Source organism: Arabidopsis thaliana, chromosome 4 (genome assembly GCF_000001735.4).
Source record: "Arabidopsis thaliana chromosome 4, partial sequence".
In the NCBI taxonomy this organism is placed as follows: Eukaryota; Viridiplantae; Streptophyta; class Magnoliopsida; order Brassicales; family Brassicaceae; genus Arabidopsis; species Arabidopsis thaliana.
Window position 1 is genome coordinate 13,274,901 of NC_003075.7, and position 14,395 is coordinate 13,289,295.

Sequence of the window (14,395 nt, forward strand, 5' to 3'; positions counted from 1 at the left end):
GTCTAAACAACATTACGTTTAAAAATTGATAATCAGTGTTTTATAGAACTGGCGATCTCCTAAAGATGAACCACCGAGAAGTTTCAAGATAAAAACAAAAATAAAAATAGCCAAACACTCTTATCTATTCATCCATTTGCAGGTCAATGACACCGTATTTTTCCACAATCGAATCTTCCTTATTCTTTACACAAACTTCTTCTCTGTATGTAAGTAAACTAATATTAAAATTGAACTTGTCAAAGACTTTCCTCTTGGTCACGTCTGCTATATATACTCCTTCATTCACACAAATGTTTAACTCCAACACACTTCTCTTTCTCTCAACCTCTCTCCCTCTCTCTCTCCGATTGTGTTTTTAGAGCTGTCACGTGTCACGTGTCAGGTTCGAAGCTCTAAGAAAAAAATGGGTCTTCCTCTAATGATGGAGAGATCATCAAACAACAACAACGTCGAGCTTTCTCGAGTGGCGGTTTCAGACACTCACGGCGAAGACTCACCGTACTTCGCCGGCTGGAAAGCTTACGACGAAAATCCTTACGACGAATCTCATAACCCTTCCGGTGTCATCCAAATGGGTCTCGCTGAGAATCAGGTAATAAAATCTTTCATATAGTCAACTTTTTTTTATTAATTGTTATATATTGCGATAATGTATTAATTGTCTCTTTCGATCATTTTTTTCCTACAAACAGGTCTCGTTTGATCTTCTTGAAACTTACTTGGAGAAGAAGAATCCAGAAGGTTCGATGTGGGGATCAAAAGGAGCTCCTGGGTTCCGTGAAAACGCATTGTTTCAAGACTACCACGGTCTCAAAACTTTCAGACAAGCCATGGCTAGTTTCATGGAACAGATTCGAGGAGGCAAAGCTAGATTTGATCCTGACCGGATCGTCCTCACCGCCGGAGCCACCGCCGCTAACGAACTCTTAACTTTCATTCTCGCCGATCCTAACGACGCCCTTCTAGTTCCCACACCGTATTATCCAGGGTACGTCACACTTTATAATAAGATATATAATGAATTAAATTAAGAAATATGGTCATTCGTATATATGAAGATAAACTACAAAGAAATAGCTGCAACTAACTAACACCATTTAAAAGAAAGTTATAATCTAGCAAATCTTTTATTTTCGATATTTAATGCATTGTATTTACCGAACCGTTTATTTATTTCATTACAGATTCGATAGAGATTTGAGATGGAGAACCGGAGTGAAAATAGTACCCATCCACTGCGACAGCTCGAACCATTTCCAGATAACCCCGGAGGCGCTAGAGTCGGCGTACCAAACGGCTCGTGACGCGAACATTAGAGTCCGAGGAGTGCTCATAACCAACCCATCGAACCCATTAGGGGCGACGGTCCAAAAGAAGGTTCTAGAAGATCTCCTTGACTTCTGCGTACGCAAGAATATTCACTTGGTCTCAGACGAGATCTACTCCGGCTCCGTCTTCCATGCCTCCGAGTTCACAAGCGTTGCCGAGATCGTAGAAAACATAGATGACGTGTCAGTAAAGGAACGAGTTCACATCGTCTACAGTCTCTCCAAGGATCTTGGTCTTCCTGGTTTCCGCGTGGGAACTATATACTCGTACAACGATAATGTTGTTCGGACAGCGAGAAGGATGTCGAGCTTCACGCTTGTCTCGTCTCAGACACAACATATGCTGGCTTCTATGTTGTCGGATGAGGAGTTTACGGAGAAGTACATTAGGATAAACCGGGAAAGACTTAGAAGACGGTACGATACCATTGTGGAAGGGCTTAAGAAGGCAGGGATTGAGTGTTTGAAAGGGAACGCAGGGCTATTTTGTTGGATGAATTTGGGTTTCTTGCTCGAAAAGAAAACTAAAGACGGCGAGCTCCAGCTTTGGGATGTGATCTTAAAGGAGCTGAACCTGAATATATCTCCGGGATCTTCGTGCCACTGCTCGGAGGTCGGATGGTTTAGGGTTTGTTTTGCTAATATGAGTGAGAACACTTTGGAGATTGCGTTGAAGAGAATACATGAGTTCATGGACCGACGAAGGAGGTTTTGAAATGTTAAAAAAAAAAGTAAAGTAAATCCGTTTTTTTGGTGGTTAAATATATGGGGGAGGGGTAATTAATTTTTTAGGAAAGAGAAGATAATTAATTTAAACCCATTGATGTAAAATGGGTTTTGATTTGTTTCTCTTTTCTAGATATTATTGTTTGTTTTCTTGCTTGGACAAAGCAAGTTAATTTCATGTTCATCAAGGTTGATTTGTAATATTTATTGTTATAAACGAATTTTTTAAAATATAAAGCATTACAGAAACATCTCTATCGGAAAATTATCCCTATTACTTAAGTACGGCAAAAACAAATATATTTATATTGTTAAGATAATGATACACCTCGCAAATATATTATAGACAGTAGATACAGATTTACTTATTGTTCTTGAAGGTTATACATCTGTATGTAATATTTGTTGACTTTTTTGTCAAGTTAATATTTGTTGTCGTATACAGAAAATGGGTCTAAATAATTTTATTTCAATATGGTTATGTCATTGTTGTTGTAATTTTCTGTAAAGAGGTTAGTGTTGTTATGTGGTCGGGTCTTTTTTTGACTTGGTCACTGTACAACTCTAACAAGAAATGTGTTCTTTTTCTTCTCTTAATACTAGTTATCCGAATACACACACGGTTTCGATGAGATCGAACTAGTTTTGTGTGGCTACCAATTAGTGAGGTATTTATGACGATTTATGACAAAAAAATATTGAAACAACTATTATATTGTATTTAGGGTTACATGTATAATTTTAGGATTTTGATAACCAAATAATTAATTGCAGTAACAAATATTCTTAAATAAAACATTTTGATGTTTGTTCTAGATTAACATAATAGAAACCTTTAACTAATCATATAACTCGAAATATAATATCTAAATTACAAACAAATCAGCTTATAAAAGAAGTGCACATTCAAGTTTTCCGTACGTTACAATGAGAAATATATTTGTTGTGATATCATTCGGGCGATTTTTAAAATTTGGTCTACCAGATATTCATTTTCAATAACGAAATTTGAATGATTAAATTTTAAACAAATGGTTGATTCCTAGCTAAAGTCTCTAAGTTATTTCGTTTTCTTGGCCAAGTCGAGGTCGTATACCACTTGGTTGAATAAAAACAAATCAATTTAAGTGCAAAGACAATGGACCATTGTCAACGGTCTCTACTAAAATAATATAAATAATGCAAATTATAGTTACATGTATTCAACACACATATTTTTTTCTAAAAAGTGTATAAATATACAGTATTGTATTTGGAATGAGTTCATCTATACAATAATGACAGGGAATGCCGGAATGGTATCTATGGTATAGAAGTTGCATGCAACAGAACTATAGACATTTCTTACATCATGCACCTAGAACTAAACCAATCATGTTTAATACATCATTTTTTTTATATTAAAAACTTGCTTTAGATAAATCACTAGATCGAAAGTCAGGACTATAGTATATAGGTAAAGTTGAACCTGGCGAACTCTAAATTTACAATTGAATTCTGAATATTTTTCAATTGCACCAACATTTCCAAATTTATACGTATTTTTATAAATCCATATCATATATATACTTTGACTTAGTTAGTTTTTTTATGTTATGAGTATTTATTGCTTTCGTTATGTCATGCACAAATAATAAACATATACGTACATACTTTGACTTACATAGCTTATAGCTATGTATAAAATTAATGTTATAATACTTCAACTTACAGCTAATTAGGAGAAGTAGTATTTGATTTGACTAGTCCTTCCAAAGGAAACCCCCCTTAATTAAGCTTATTAAATTGAGTTTCGAAAGCGTCAAGGAAATTTAAGAATGTAAGACTAGTAGACTTTGCATGCATAATCCTTTTAAATTAATCACCGATTTGACATTTTAGTCTCTTAATTTTGCATGCTTCATTATGTCTTTGTACTTTACTACTTTTGACTTTATACATGCTCATGTCATTATCTACGTATCTAATACAATTTCTTGTACTCGAAGTTTTGGGTCAAACCTAGTTACCTTTTCTTCTTGTTAATTTTAGCATGAATTGATCATTAATCTCAATAACATTATAAAACAGATACACATTTATTCTAACCAGTTTCCTTAACCGATTAATTATGATACATTTCAAAAACCGGCTACGTGATAGGCGTCTTCGAATTTTGGTGCCTCTTATATATTTAGTTCCAAAAGCTTTGCACGGGAATACTTTTGACTTTAGTACGTTCGTGTATTTTATAGTAATGGTCAAAAGATTCAATAATTTATTTGTAATTTTGTGACAACTGGTACCAAAAGTTTTGTGACAGGTGCAAAGATAGACTTATATCAAACTTTCGTATAATAAGAAAGTTTTTTTTTTTGTACGTTTGTCAACAACAACATGCAAAAACATGATATTTTCAAATAAAAATAGCATTTTTCATACAGACAGTGCAAGTTTAACGAATCAAATATAGCCTTTTCATTCATAACTAATGCCGAATCTAATCTAAACGCACGATGATGCAAAATACAATCAAAACCCCACGACTTCTTTCAAGAATTATGAGGCCATTTACTTTCTCTTTTGTTTTTCTTTGGTACGTAAATTTACAAATGTGATTGATTTGCCTACTAAACGAATTTTTTTTTATCTACCCTTATGTATTCTGATAGTAAATGTTCAAATTCAATCTTACTTCTTAGAATCAAAAATGTGAAGAATAAAAAACCTCATCCACACGTGTGTCGCGGTCGTTAGGATTTTCCAACCCAATGCTACTTTTTGAGGGTCAAAGGTCAATTGAACAGCTGGAAGAATCTTAGCCGTCAGATCAGTCCCCACCGCACACGCGTATCACGCTGACAGGCTGGCGCCTAAAATCATTGGCCAAGTCCCACGTGTGAACTAATCATCAACGTCGTCATTAGTTTTACTACATTGGTCTCGTCTTCGTGTCGTATTACGATCGAGCTGCTTCACAATTATGTTCTTATGGACTTATCTATACAACAACCCGAAACCTATAAATCTTTATTGTCAAAAGGAAATACACATTACACACTATACACGTACTTATATTGGACCCAAAAGTGGTTAGGTTAAAAGTGTTTGTATCAGTTCTAGTAATTACTAAATTAGAATATTGGTATAGTTCCGTTTTTTTTCTTTTTCTAAATGATAATTCAATAATTCATATCATCCATTGTATGTAATCTGTAAAAAGTACGGACAGAAATTCATTGATCAGAAACTTTTTTTTTTTAATAACCAAATTTTGTGGCATCATCATTAATTCCGAACACAGAGATTGATATATCACACTTACATATATAGATTAGTTGGATGATTGCTATATCATTGCTATTGAAAAATTGCAAAAAGTTCTTCTAATTCAGATGATATAAAATGTGACTGTACATTTACTTATTATTTAATAAAGTCGAATTTGTAGTTGAAAATAAATACTTGTAATCAAGTGGTTTGTACTACTAGTAGTCTAGTACCCACGTCGTATCATAACTTCATTCAAATTTGCAAGTGTATGTGTTGGAGACTTTGAATTATATACTAAAAATAAATAGGCAAAAAATAAACTGAATTTCCAAAAATTCTTTAAATGATTTCGTACGTGTATTATTGCTTGTGATCTTTGTTTTTGTTTAGATGATTTTAGTGAGACGAGAAAAAAAGAGAAGAAGATAAAAATGCATGACATCACATGTCAGTGGATCCAGAGTATTATTTGATGACAATCTAGTCAGATTAGGCATTCGGTGTTTAATCAAGTACTTGTATATGATAGCTAGCTAATCATTAAGCAAAAAAATGAGATCCAATGACTAATTAATATATTTGATTAGCGTGTTTAATGAAGATGACATATAATTATAATACGGTGTTGGGTGAGATATACTTTGTTACTCGCTTTGTACATACAACAAGTGTTTGCATTATTTTATTCCTCTTGAATATATTGAATATTACGGATGAGTCTGATTGTTTCTCAATAGTTTTGGAATGGCAATAATTTTATCAGGAAACAAAAAAAACGAAAAACAAGGTGATAACAAAAAGAACAATAGGAATATGAATGAAAAAAACAAAAAAGAACAAGAAAAACAGAAAATGATAATAAGTAGGAACCAAGAGAAACATAGAAATAGAACAAAATGATTATGGTAAATGGTAACAAAAAAGGTGAATTAATATTTAATATAATAATTACTAAATAATCATTTATTTGAATTTTGTTTATTATTTTCATTTAAAATTAAAGTTCTGTATAAATTTAAAATAATTTATATTATAAATTTTTCTTCAAAACATTTATTTATTTTATAGTAAAATTTTCAATTATATTACAAAGTTAAAATAAGTTTCACTTTAAAACATTTATTTATACTAATTTAAAATAAATTCATAACATTCATTAAATTGAAAGTTTGATAAATTTTTTTATATATATCAATATATACTAAAGATATGTAAAATATTATATTTAAATATAAATATTATCATAAAAGCTATTTTAAATTTATTTAATAAATAAAAACGAATTTTATTTTTTTGTTCCTCTTGGTTCCTCTACAATTTTGTTCTATCATTTTTTTTTTTTTGAGGAATGATGAGGAAAAATGTAAGACCCATATGTATAAAAATGGAACAAAAATACCTTGCAAATGGTAAAAAAAACTGAGGAACAAAGAGGAATACAAACTTTCCTACTCATTCTTTTCCTAAAAAATGGTTATGAATAGGAGCCAATAATTTAGTAATTTACACAAATCGAATATTTCTATGCGTGAGAGGTGAGACCTAACAATTCAATTCAAATTTGACATTATTTGGGCCTCCTTCTTAAGATTCGCCTACGTTTGATCAATCTAATTTCATATTGGGCTATTAAGAGTTATTAAAGGCTCATATGAGGCCTGTAATGTTTTTTTCGCCGCATTATCGGAAAAACCTCAAGAAGAAGAGTGGTGACATAACAAAACCCCAAAAGCTCCCAAGCCTAGAGATTCTGTTGTTGATCCGATTCCCGCTCTCCTTCTCCGGTAGTACAATCTCCGTCGCCGGTTACATCAGCCAGGTAAGAGACATTAGTTTTTATTTTGTTTCGAAGTTTCATCTCTTTTCTTTCCACTTTATCCCCTTCAAGGAATTTGTGCTAGATCTACGCTTTTAGGTCGCTGGCATTTGATTGATTTTGGACCAACAAAAGCTAATTTAAATGTTCATGAGGTCTTGAGATTTGATGATTAGGCTTTTATTTTGTCGAGACTGATGTTAGGTCGAACTATGTTGATTTAGGTTTGGGATTCGATTTGATTTTATGGAATTGGATTCCTTAGATAGATCCTTTATATGCATCCGTTAGGTCCTCTTTTAATTTGTAATTCTAAACTGTGTCTTAGGGAAGAGTTTTAAGAGATGGCATCAAAGTTGCTACAATTGAAATCCAAGGCATGTGAAGCATCAAAGTTTGTTTCCAAGCATGGAACAACTTACTACAAACAGTTGCTGGATAAGAACAAGATGTATATCCAGGAGCCAGCTACTATAGAGAAATGCAATGAATTGTCTAAGCAGCTTCTCTACACTCGTCTTGCTAGGTTAGTCTTCGCTCTCTCATCTGATCCTGGATTTCGTTTGATGTGTTTGTTAGACAAGAAATTGTGCGAAATCCCGCTAATGATGTAGATAATCCTGCTTCGTTATCAAATTTGGTTAGGGGCAGTGTTATAAAAGAATTGTGAAATTATACATTCTAGGTTTGATGGTTCTGAACCATGAAACTCATCACATACCTAGTTACAGTCTCTACTTTGCTGCATCTGAACTAGATACTAACAATCCCCTGCTTATATAGAGTATAGTATTTGTGTAGATTTCTTACCAGAATAGTCATTTCACTGTTTCTAGATACGTTATTCAGAAACTGCGTGTCTTCTTTGTTGCTATGACTGACTTGTTTTTTTCAAATGGATCGTAGCATTCCTGGGCGTTCTGAGTCATTTTGGAAGGAAGTCAATCACGTGAAGGGTTTATGGAAGAATCGGGCGGATTTGAAGGTTGAAGATGCTGGAATAGCTGCACTTTTTGGTCTGGAATGCTTTGCGTGGTACTGTGCAGGAGAGATTGTAGGAAGGGGCTTCACTTTCACCGGCTACTACCCTTGAAGAAAGAAAGCAACCCCCTCATAAACAAACATGCGTTTCAGATCCATTGAATACCGAAAAGCCTTTTTATATCATAATTAGCGGCTTATTATCTATCTCACTGCTGACATTAGAAGCAAAGTTAATTTCTGTTTCTCTGGATAATTTATACACAAAAGTTTTGAAGGTGAGGCATCATCACTCGTGCTAGCTCTAATAATATCAGTCGACTAATGTTGGCCATTTGGTTTTTTCTTTGTCATTTTCATTTATGTGAATAACCATTTTTCTTGGGTTTAGAGTCTATAAACCGTTTGGTAAGATGTATCATTCGTGAAACCTCAGCACATACCAACCTTACCAGAGAAGAGTAAGACGGCATTATATTATAAACCGTTTGGTAATATGTATCATTCTTCTTCTATCACAAAAAAGGAAGAAAATCCTATATTTTTGACAATTGTCTGAAAATACGATTAGGTTCAGAGTATTTCAACGTTGTCTCTGTCATTTGTCTATCGCAATTTCGCATAAAAGCAAGCCTTGTAGGTGTAGAAGCCATCACACCAGATTGTAGTGGATGATCGGAAACTAAGACTTCAGTCATCTGGTATTCTCCTCTCTCTCTCTCGACCGGTCCTCACTATAAGTCTTCTCTTTGTAACATTTTTGTGATCATTTTGGATCGTTAGTTTTGTAGTTGTTCTTTTTTTTTATGAGTGTTTTGATAGTGAACATAAACTTGATTCATAAGTCAACTGTATGCTCAATCAATTGGTTTTTGAAGAAGTTAGTTCTAAGAATCAAGCAATTGGATAAGATAAAATCAGATAAAATCTACACGCCTTTTATCAAGGCAAAGCTTATAGTGTTTAAAGCTGTTTTCCTTGAAAACTTGAAAGATCTACACTTTCAGAAAAAAGTTGTAAACTGCAGCAACCCATAATCAATAAAGAACCAGTAGTAGTTTTCTTCAGTTATGCAAGCAAAGATTATATGAATTAGCATGGCTATTTAATATATGCTTTTTTCCTTGAGCAGAGACTTTACAGTGTTTGAGGAACGAAGATTGTGAGACACAATGGCTAAGGATGAAGCCAAGGGATTGCTGAAAAGTGAAGAGCTCTATAAAGTTTGTCCTTACATACTCATCTCTACGTTAGTTCACTTCTCCATTTCTCTGATACATTTCTGTGAAAAATGTTGTAGTATATACTGGAGACTAGTGTGTACCCACGCGAGCCAGAGGTTCTCAGGGAGCTTAGGAACATTACTCATAACCACCCTCAAGCTGGTATGGCTACTGCACCAGACGCTGGCCAGTTGATGGGGATGCTGCTGAATCTGGTAAATGCAAGAAAGACTATCGAGGTTGGGGTTTTCACTGGATACTCTCTTCTCCTCACTGCTCTTACGCTACCAGAAGATGGCAAGGTATTTGCATAGATATGACCAAACCAAAAGAAAAAGTGTCATGATGTTTTTCGTTGTTTTGCTTCTGTATCATTTCTGCAACTGATTTGGTACACGAGCTCTGCAGGTTATCGCCATTGACATGAATAGAGACTCGTATGAAATAGGATTGCCGGTTATAAAGAAAGCTGGTGTTGAACACAAAATTGATTTCAAAGAGTCTGAAGCTCTTCCAGCCCTCGACGAGCTTTTAAACAATGTACAACTTCATACTTCTTTGTCTTTCAAAAAAAGAATTAGTATGTATCCTGAGATGGTCTTTTTGTTTTGATGTTTGTGATGCAGAAAGTGAATGAGGGTGGATTCGACTTCGCATTTGTGGATGCAGACAAGCTGAATTATTGGAACTATCATGAGAGGCTTATTAGATTGATCAAGGTTGGTGGGATCATAGTGTATGATAACACTCTCTGGGGAGGATCAGTTGCTGAACCGGACTCGTCCACGCCCGAGTGGAGGATAGAAGTCAAGAAAGCAACCCTCGAGCTGAACAAGAAACTCTCGGCTGATCAGCGTGTGCAGATCTCGCAAGCTGCGCTTGGCGATGGTATCACTATTTGCAGGAGGTTATATTGAGCGAGTATTGTTGTTCTTTGTGATCTTTAGGGTCATATGATTGTGAGCCCTTTATATTGAGCTATTGTGATGCAAGAGTGTTATTGTTCTATGTGATATTTTGGTTCCTGTGTGAATGTGAACCTTTTCTATCAAGTTTGTGGATTTCTTCAAATTTCAAGATTATAACAGACAGTTACGAAGAAACACAACTCATTTTATGTTTTGTGTCTTTTGGCAAAACTCCAAATTCTGAACATTGCTCTAAAATCTAATATAAAAAGTAAAAAAATGAATGGGGCGTTCCGAGAATCGAACTCGGGACCTCTCGCACCCAAAGCGAGAATCATACCACTAGACCAAACGCCCACATTGATATATAGTTTGCTAGCTTTTAATACAATGTATATTAAATAATTTAGTTTTGTGATATAAACAGTAAACAGAACAAGATATTTTCACCCAAAGTTAAAAAATCCAACGTTTGTTCAAAAATAAGAAAAAAACTATCCAAAGTTAAATTATCAAATGTTAAAAATCGTTAGACGTTAATCACAATATAAAGGAACTCTTTTTTTTTTTTTTGAGTTAAGAAACACTTAGTTGGGCCATAAAAATATAGGTCTAGTAGATGAAAGGCCCATAAAATCAACTAGGGTTAGTTCTTCTTCTTATAGAGCGCCGCATATAAGCTTCATCCTTCTCCGTCACCACCGGCTCTGTATTTCGGCATTTGTGGAGAGAAGAAGGTACTCTCATCCCTTTCTCTTTCTTATCTTAATCTCCTTTTTTAAAATTTGTGACAAAGTAAAATGAGCTAATCTCGTCTTTAAGATCATATGTCAAAACTGAATTTGAGTTTTGATATATTCAGGTAAAGAGAGAAGATAGAAACATAAAATGTCGGAGAAGAAGGGAAGGAAAGAGGAGGTGGTGACCAGAGAGTACACCATCAACCTTCACAGACGCCTTCATAGCTGGTAATTTCCAAAACACCAAAAACACTTTTGTCTTATTGCTTCAAAGCTTTTACTGTTAGATAGTGGAATTGGAATGTTGATAATGAGCTCTTAGCTAATGTTTTAATTCGATTGCTCTCTATGGATTGTGACATTGAAATGTTTGATCTTCTTTGTGTGTAAAACTAGTACCTTTAAGAAGAAGGCTCCAAAGGCGATCAAGGAGATAAGGAAGTTTGCTGAGAAGGAAATGGGGACAAAGGATGTGAGAGTGGATGTTAAATTGAACAAGCAGATTTGGAGCAAAGGTATCAGAGGTCCTCCGAGGAGAATCAGAGTCCGAGTTGCTCGTAAGAGAAATGATGATGAAGATGCAAAGGAAGAGTTCTTCTCTCTTGTCACTGTTGCTGAAATCCCTGCTGAAGGACTCTCTGGCCTCGGCACTAAGATCATTGAAGAAGAGGATTAAACTATCTTATAGTAACAACAACATTTGATCAGATTTTTCGAGTTTTGTTTTTCGAATCTTTATTGGAGAGAACATTTATCTTCTTGAATCCTTAAGCCTTGAATCATAGTATGCGATTGAGACAGAATCTCAGTCTTGTGTCGTAAGTAGTCTTCAACAATCCTTACACTTGTTTCGGTAAAGTTTGAGCATCTGGTTCGATCATGATAATATCTGCAGCTATGAATAAGTTTATGCACCTCTCTCAAGTGAATTGCTTGAATAAATCAAGAGTATTACATGTATGAACTGGAATCTAGTTCGAGTCAATCATGAGTTTTTAAACAAAACGAACTTCAGAGTTTCGTATCTATTTACAACAACAGAAGAATGTTCTTTAGGGGATAATAGAGTCAAAACTTGCACTCTTGCTATCACAAATTCACTCTGACGAGGTTTGAAAGTAGCTATTATCTCTCTACCGTGCTTTATATGCATACATATAGTTCCTCAGTTTTTTCACTTCCTCAGATGACTCCTCTAGAAGATGGTCCACGTATAGACAAATTCCAGCTCCACTGCAATTTCGAAGTACAGAAAAGTTGATGCAAACTTTAGTTTTACATACACAGGGGCATATAAAACAACACAAGGTTATATCTAAGCGATAGATACACATACCAAAGCGGCCCAAACGGAAGCCAGATAGCATCCCACCGGAATTTCGGAAGCCTAGAACACGGGTGAGATTTATAAGCATAAATTTACAAAGAGCACGAATGGAAGGAATAGACAAGAAATGTCCTTCATGTTGAATACAGCATAAACGACTAACACAAGGATTCATGCCACTAACAATGGCATTATAATAATGAAAGTTTGCGAAGTGCAAGATTGTATCGAAAAGAAAAGAAATGTATACTCTCTAGTGTACCTCAGCAAGTAATAAAGCCAAAAGATGGTCAATGCAGATCCAACAACACAAGAGTACCAGAACCATCGTCTATGATCATTCTTCTTATCTCGTAGCCCGACAATGGAGAGGGAGCAAGCCATGATAGCGATCCACTCTGATCCAAAAATCCAGTGATAAAAGATTTATTGTTCTAGTAATCAAATAACATGCGAAGCCAAAAATGAATTGAAGATAAAGCAACAAAGTCTTCTGAAGGCAGTAAGGTTTCAGTATGACCATAATTTGTTTTATCTTACTGTACTAGCAAAGACGCAATTTGACTTCCCTCAGGTCGAAAACACTCAAAATGCAATCACTCTTTCTAATTCTACACTAATCCACTAACAGATATGCTCTTAGATTCATATGCATATAACATATCTGTTTTTTCCCATGTTGTTACAGGATATTACACAGAAACTTCCACACAAGCTCAGAATTGGCTGTACCACCATATCGAATGGCAAGAGAAATCTAATAAACCGTGACTACAAAGTAAAAAAAATCACATAGATGTAAGACAAACCAGCTGAAATGACCATCCATGACTTGAGATCTTCCATAAAGTAGGCATGATACCGCTGCTCAAAAAAAATGGCATCCATAAGAACCCATGGAATATAGAACGTAGATAACGTGACATTTGTGTATGTATGTATAAGTGCTTGCAACTCCATACGCAGGCAGAATTAGTGTATCATACAAAGATTGCAAGTGTATTAGCTCACAATAGTCAGCAAGAAACTCAAAGCTCTAAATCCGTAATCTATCGTTAAAAAACAAAATCAATTTTAAACTGAACTCTTAAGTTTTAATCCAACTTTGTCTTCTAAGATCAAAATCGCTGCAACTGAAGACAAGTGATCTGATCTGAATTTTAACTTTGAATTCAATTCAACTTAAGCAACAAAACTAGTCAATCAAATGGAATTGCTAGAAGGACGAACAAGGCCACACTTAAGGAGAGATTATCAGTACCAGTTCCCATGGTGACATGAACTGCTGGAAAATGGAGTAGAAGAGGAAAGCTCCAAAGCAGATCAGAAGAACCACAAACACGCTCTACACAAAAGATAAACACAAACTTACTTAAGAAACAGAACTCCTCAAAATTTTGCAGAAATTGAATATTGTTCTTAGATCATACCCTCCATTGAAGACTTTGCTGAGCATGAGCTTCCTCAAGATACCGAACGTACTCCTCCTGCTCTGTAAAACGACAGTGATAGCAATAAACTATTACGAACTTGCTTTTACAAATCTGCCAAAAATTCCAGAGGATGAGAGAAACAAAATAAACCTTGCGTATCAATAGGCCGAGAATCGACGTCTTCAGAAGTAGGAAGGACGAACTTATCATCATCTTCGTCACGACGAGTTCTCCGCCATTTTCTCGCTAACTTCTTCATTTGATTTTTCTTCAGATTGCAGAAGTAGAAGATGGAGAAATTAGGAAAACTTCAATGAGCATCATCGTTTCTTCAACGAAAGTGTCTCCAGCCAAAACGCCTTTAAGCTACGGCCTATTAAGAAGCCCAGCCCATAGTTTAGCAAGATTGATTCGGTTTCTTATCTCCGGCTTGGTTTGCTGTGTTGAAATAAATGGGCTATTTAATTCAACGCAAGTGGGCCTAACTAGAACAATTTAGTTACACTACTTTTTTTGGTCGCAAAACTACAAGAGTACACGTAACGAATGATTTAAGGGATTAGGGATATTTCAGAAAGGTAACACATATGGCAATATATGCCATATGAATCAAACATTCAATGCACCGATTTAATCCGTGAGCAAACATAAATATTAT

At 34.9% G+C, this 14,395-nt stretch overlaps 5 protein-coding genes and 1 non-coding gene across 7 annotated transcripts; 4 read left to right on the forward strand and 2 right to left on the reverse strand.

Moving 5' to 3' along the window:
* Positions 1 to 299: 299 nt before the first annotated feature.
* ACS7 (1-amino-cyclopropane-1-carboxylate synthase 7) lies at positions 300 to 2,288 on the forward strand. Its single transcript, NM_118753.3, has 3 exons — positions 300 to 595; positions 696 to 991; positions 1,188 to 2,288. Exons 1-3 carry the CDS (start codon positions 407 to 409, stop codon positions 2,044 to 2,046), a joined length of 1,344 nt encoding a protein of 447 aa, NP_194350.1. The 5' UTR covers positions 300 to 406; the 3' UTR covers positions 2,047 to 2,288.
* Positions 2,289 to 6,982: 4,694 nt separating this feature from the next.
* AT4G26210 (Mitochondrial ATP synthase subunit G protein) lies at positions 6,983 to 8,612 on the forward strand. 2 transcript variants are annotated; one of them, NM_118754.3, is made up of 3 exons: positions 6,983 to 7,128; positions 7,454 to 7,651; positions 8,032 to 8,612. In NM_118754.3, exons 2-3 carry the CDS (start codon positions 7,470 to 7,472, stop codon positions 8,216 to 8,218), a joined length of 369 nt encoding a protein of 122 aa, NP_194351.1. In that variant the 5' UTR covers positions 6,983 to 7,128; positions 7,454 to 7,469; the 3' UTR covers positions 8,219 to 8,612. The 2 variants fall into 2 exon arrangements, with proteins under 2 accessions (NP_194351.1, NP_974621.1); NM_202892.1 differs by having other exon boundaries at positions 7,046 to 7,128; positions 7,459 to 7,651; positions 8,032 to 8,502.
* A 13-nt stretch (positions 8,613 to 8,625) lies between these two features.
* On the forward strand, positions 8,626 to 10,423 carry AT4G26220 (S-adenosyl-L-methionine-dependent methyltransferases superfamily protein). The gene is made up of 5 exons (NM_118755.4): positions 8,626 to 8,807; positions 9,239 to 9,329; positions 9,407 to 9,631; positions 9,738 to 9,869; positions 9,956 to 10,423. The coding sequence occupies exons 2-5, from the start codon at positions 9,279 to 9,281 to the stop codon at positions 10,244 to 10,246; spliced, it is 699 nt and encodes a 232-aa protein (NP_567739.1). The 5' UTR covers positions 8,626 to 8,807; positions 9,239 to 9,278; the 3' UTR covers positions 10,247 to 10,423.
* Positions 10,424 to 10,522: 99 nt separating this feature from the next.
* Positions 10,523 to 10,594, reverse strand: AT4G26225. The gene has a single exon. It is a non-coding gene; the product is annotated as a tRNA-Pro (tRNA).
* A 242-nt stretch (positions 10,595 to 10,836) lies between these two features.
* On the forward strand, positions 10,837 to 11,891 carry AT4G26230 (Ribosomal protein L31e family protein). The gene is made up of 3 exons (NM_118756.5): positions 10,837 to 10,974; positions 11,100 to 11,205; positions 11,374 to 11,891. The coding sequence occupies exons 2-3, from the start codon at positions 11,126 to 11,128 to the stop codon at positions 11,651 to 11,653; spliced, it is 360 nt and encodes a 119-aa protein (NP_194353.1). The 5' UTR covers positions 10,837 to 10,974; positions 11,100 to 11,125; the 3' UTR covers positions 11,654 to 11,891.
* On the reverse strand, positions 11,581 to 14,157 carry AT4G26240 (histone-lysine N-methyltransferase). Its single transcript, NM_118757.5, has 7 exons — positions 13,888 to 14,157; positions 13,735 to 13,796; positions 13,566 to 13,649; positions 13,114 to 13,168; positions 12,567 to 12,702; positions 12,314 to 12,364; positions 11,581 to 12,210 (listed from the first exon to the last, which is right to left on the reverse strand). The coding sequence occupies exons 1-7, from the start codon at positions 13,994 to 13,996 to the stop codon at positions 12,111 to 12,113; spliced, it is 597 nt and encodes a 198-aa protein (NP_567740.1). The 5' UTR covers positions 13,997 to 14,157; the 3' UTR covers positions 11,581 to 12,110.
* Between the last annotated feature and the right edge of the window lie 238 nt (positions 14,158 to 14,395).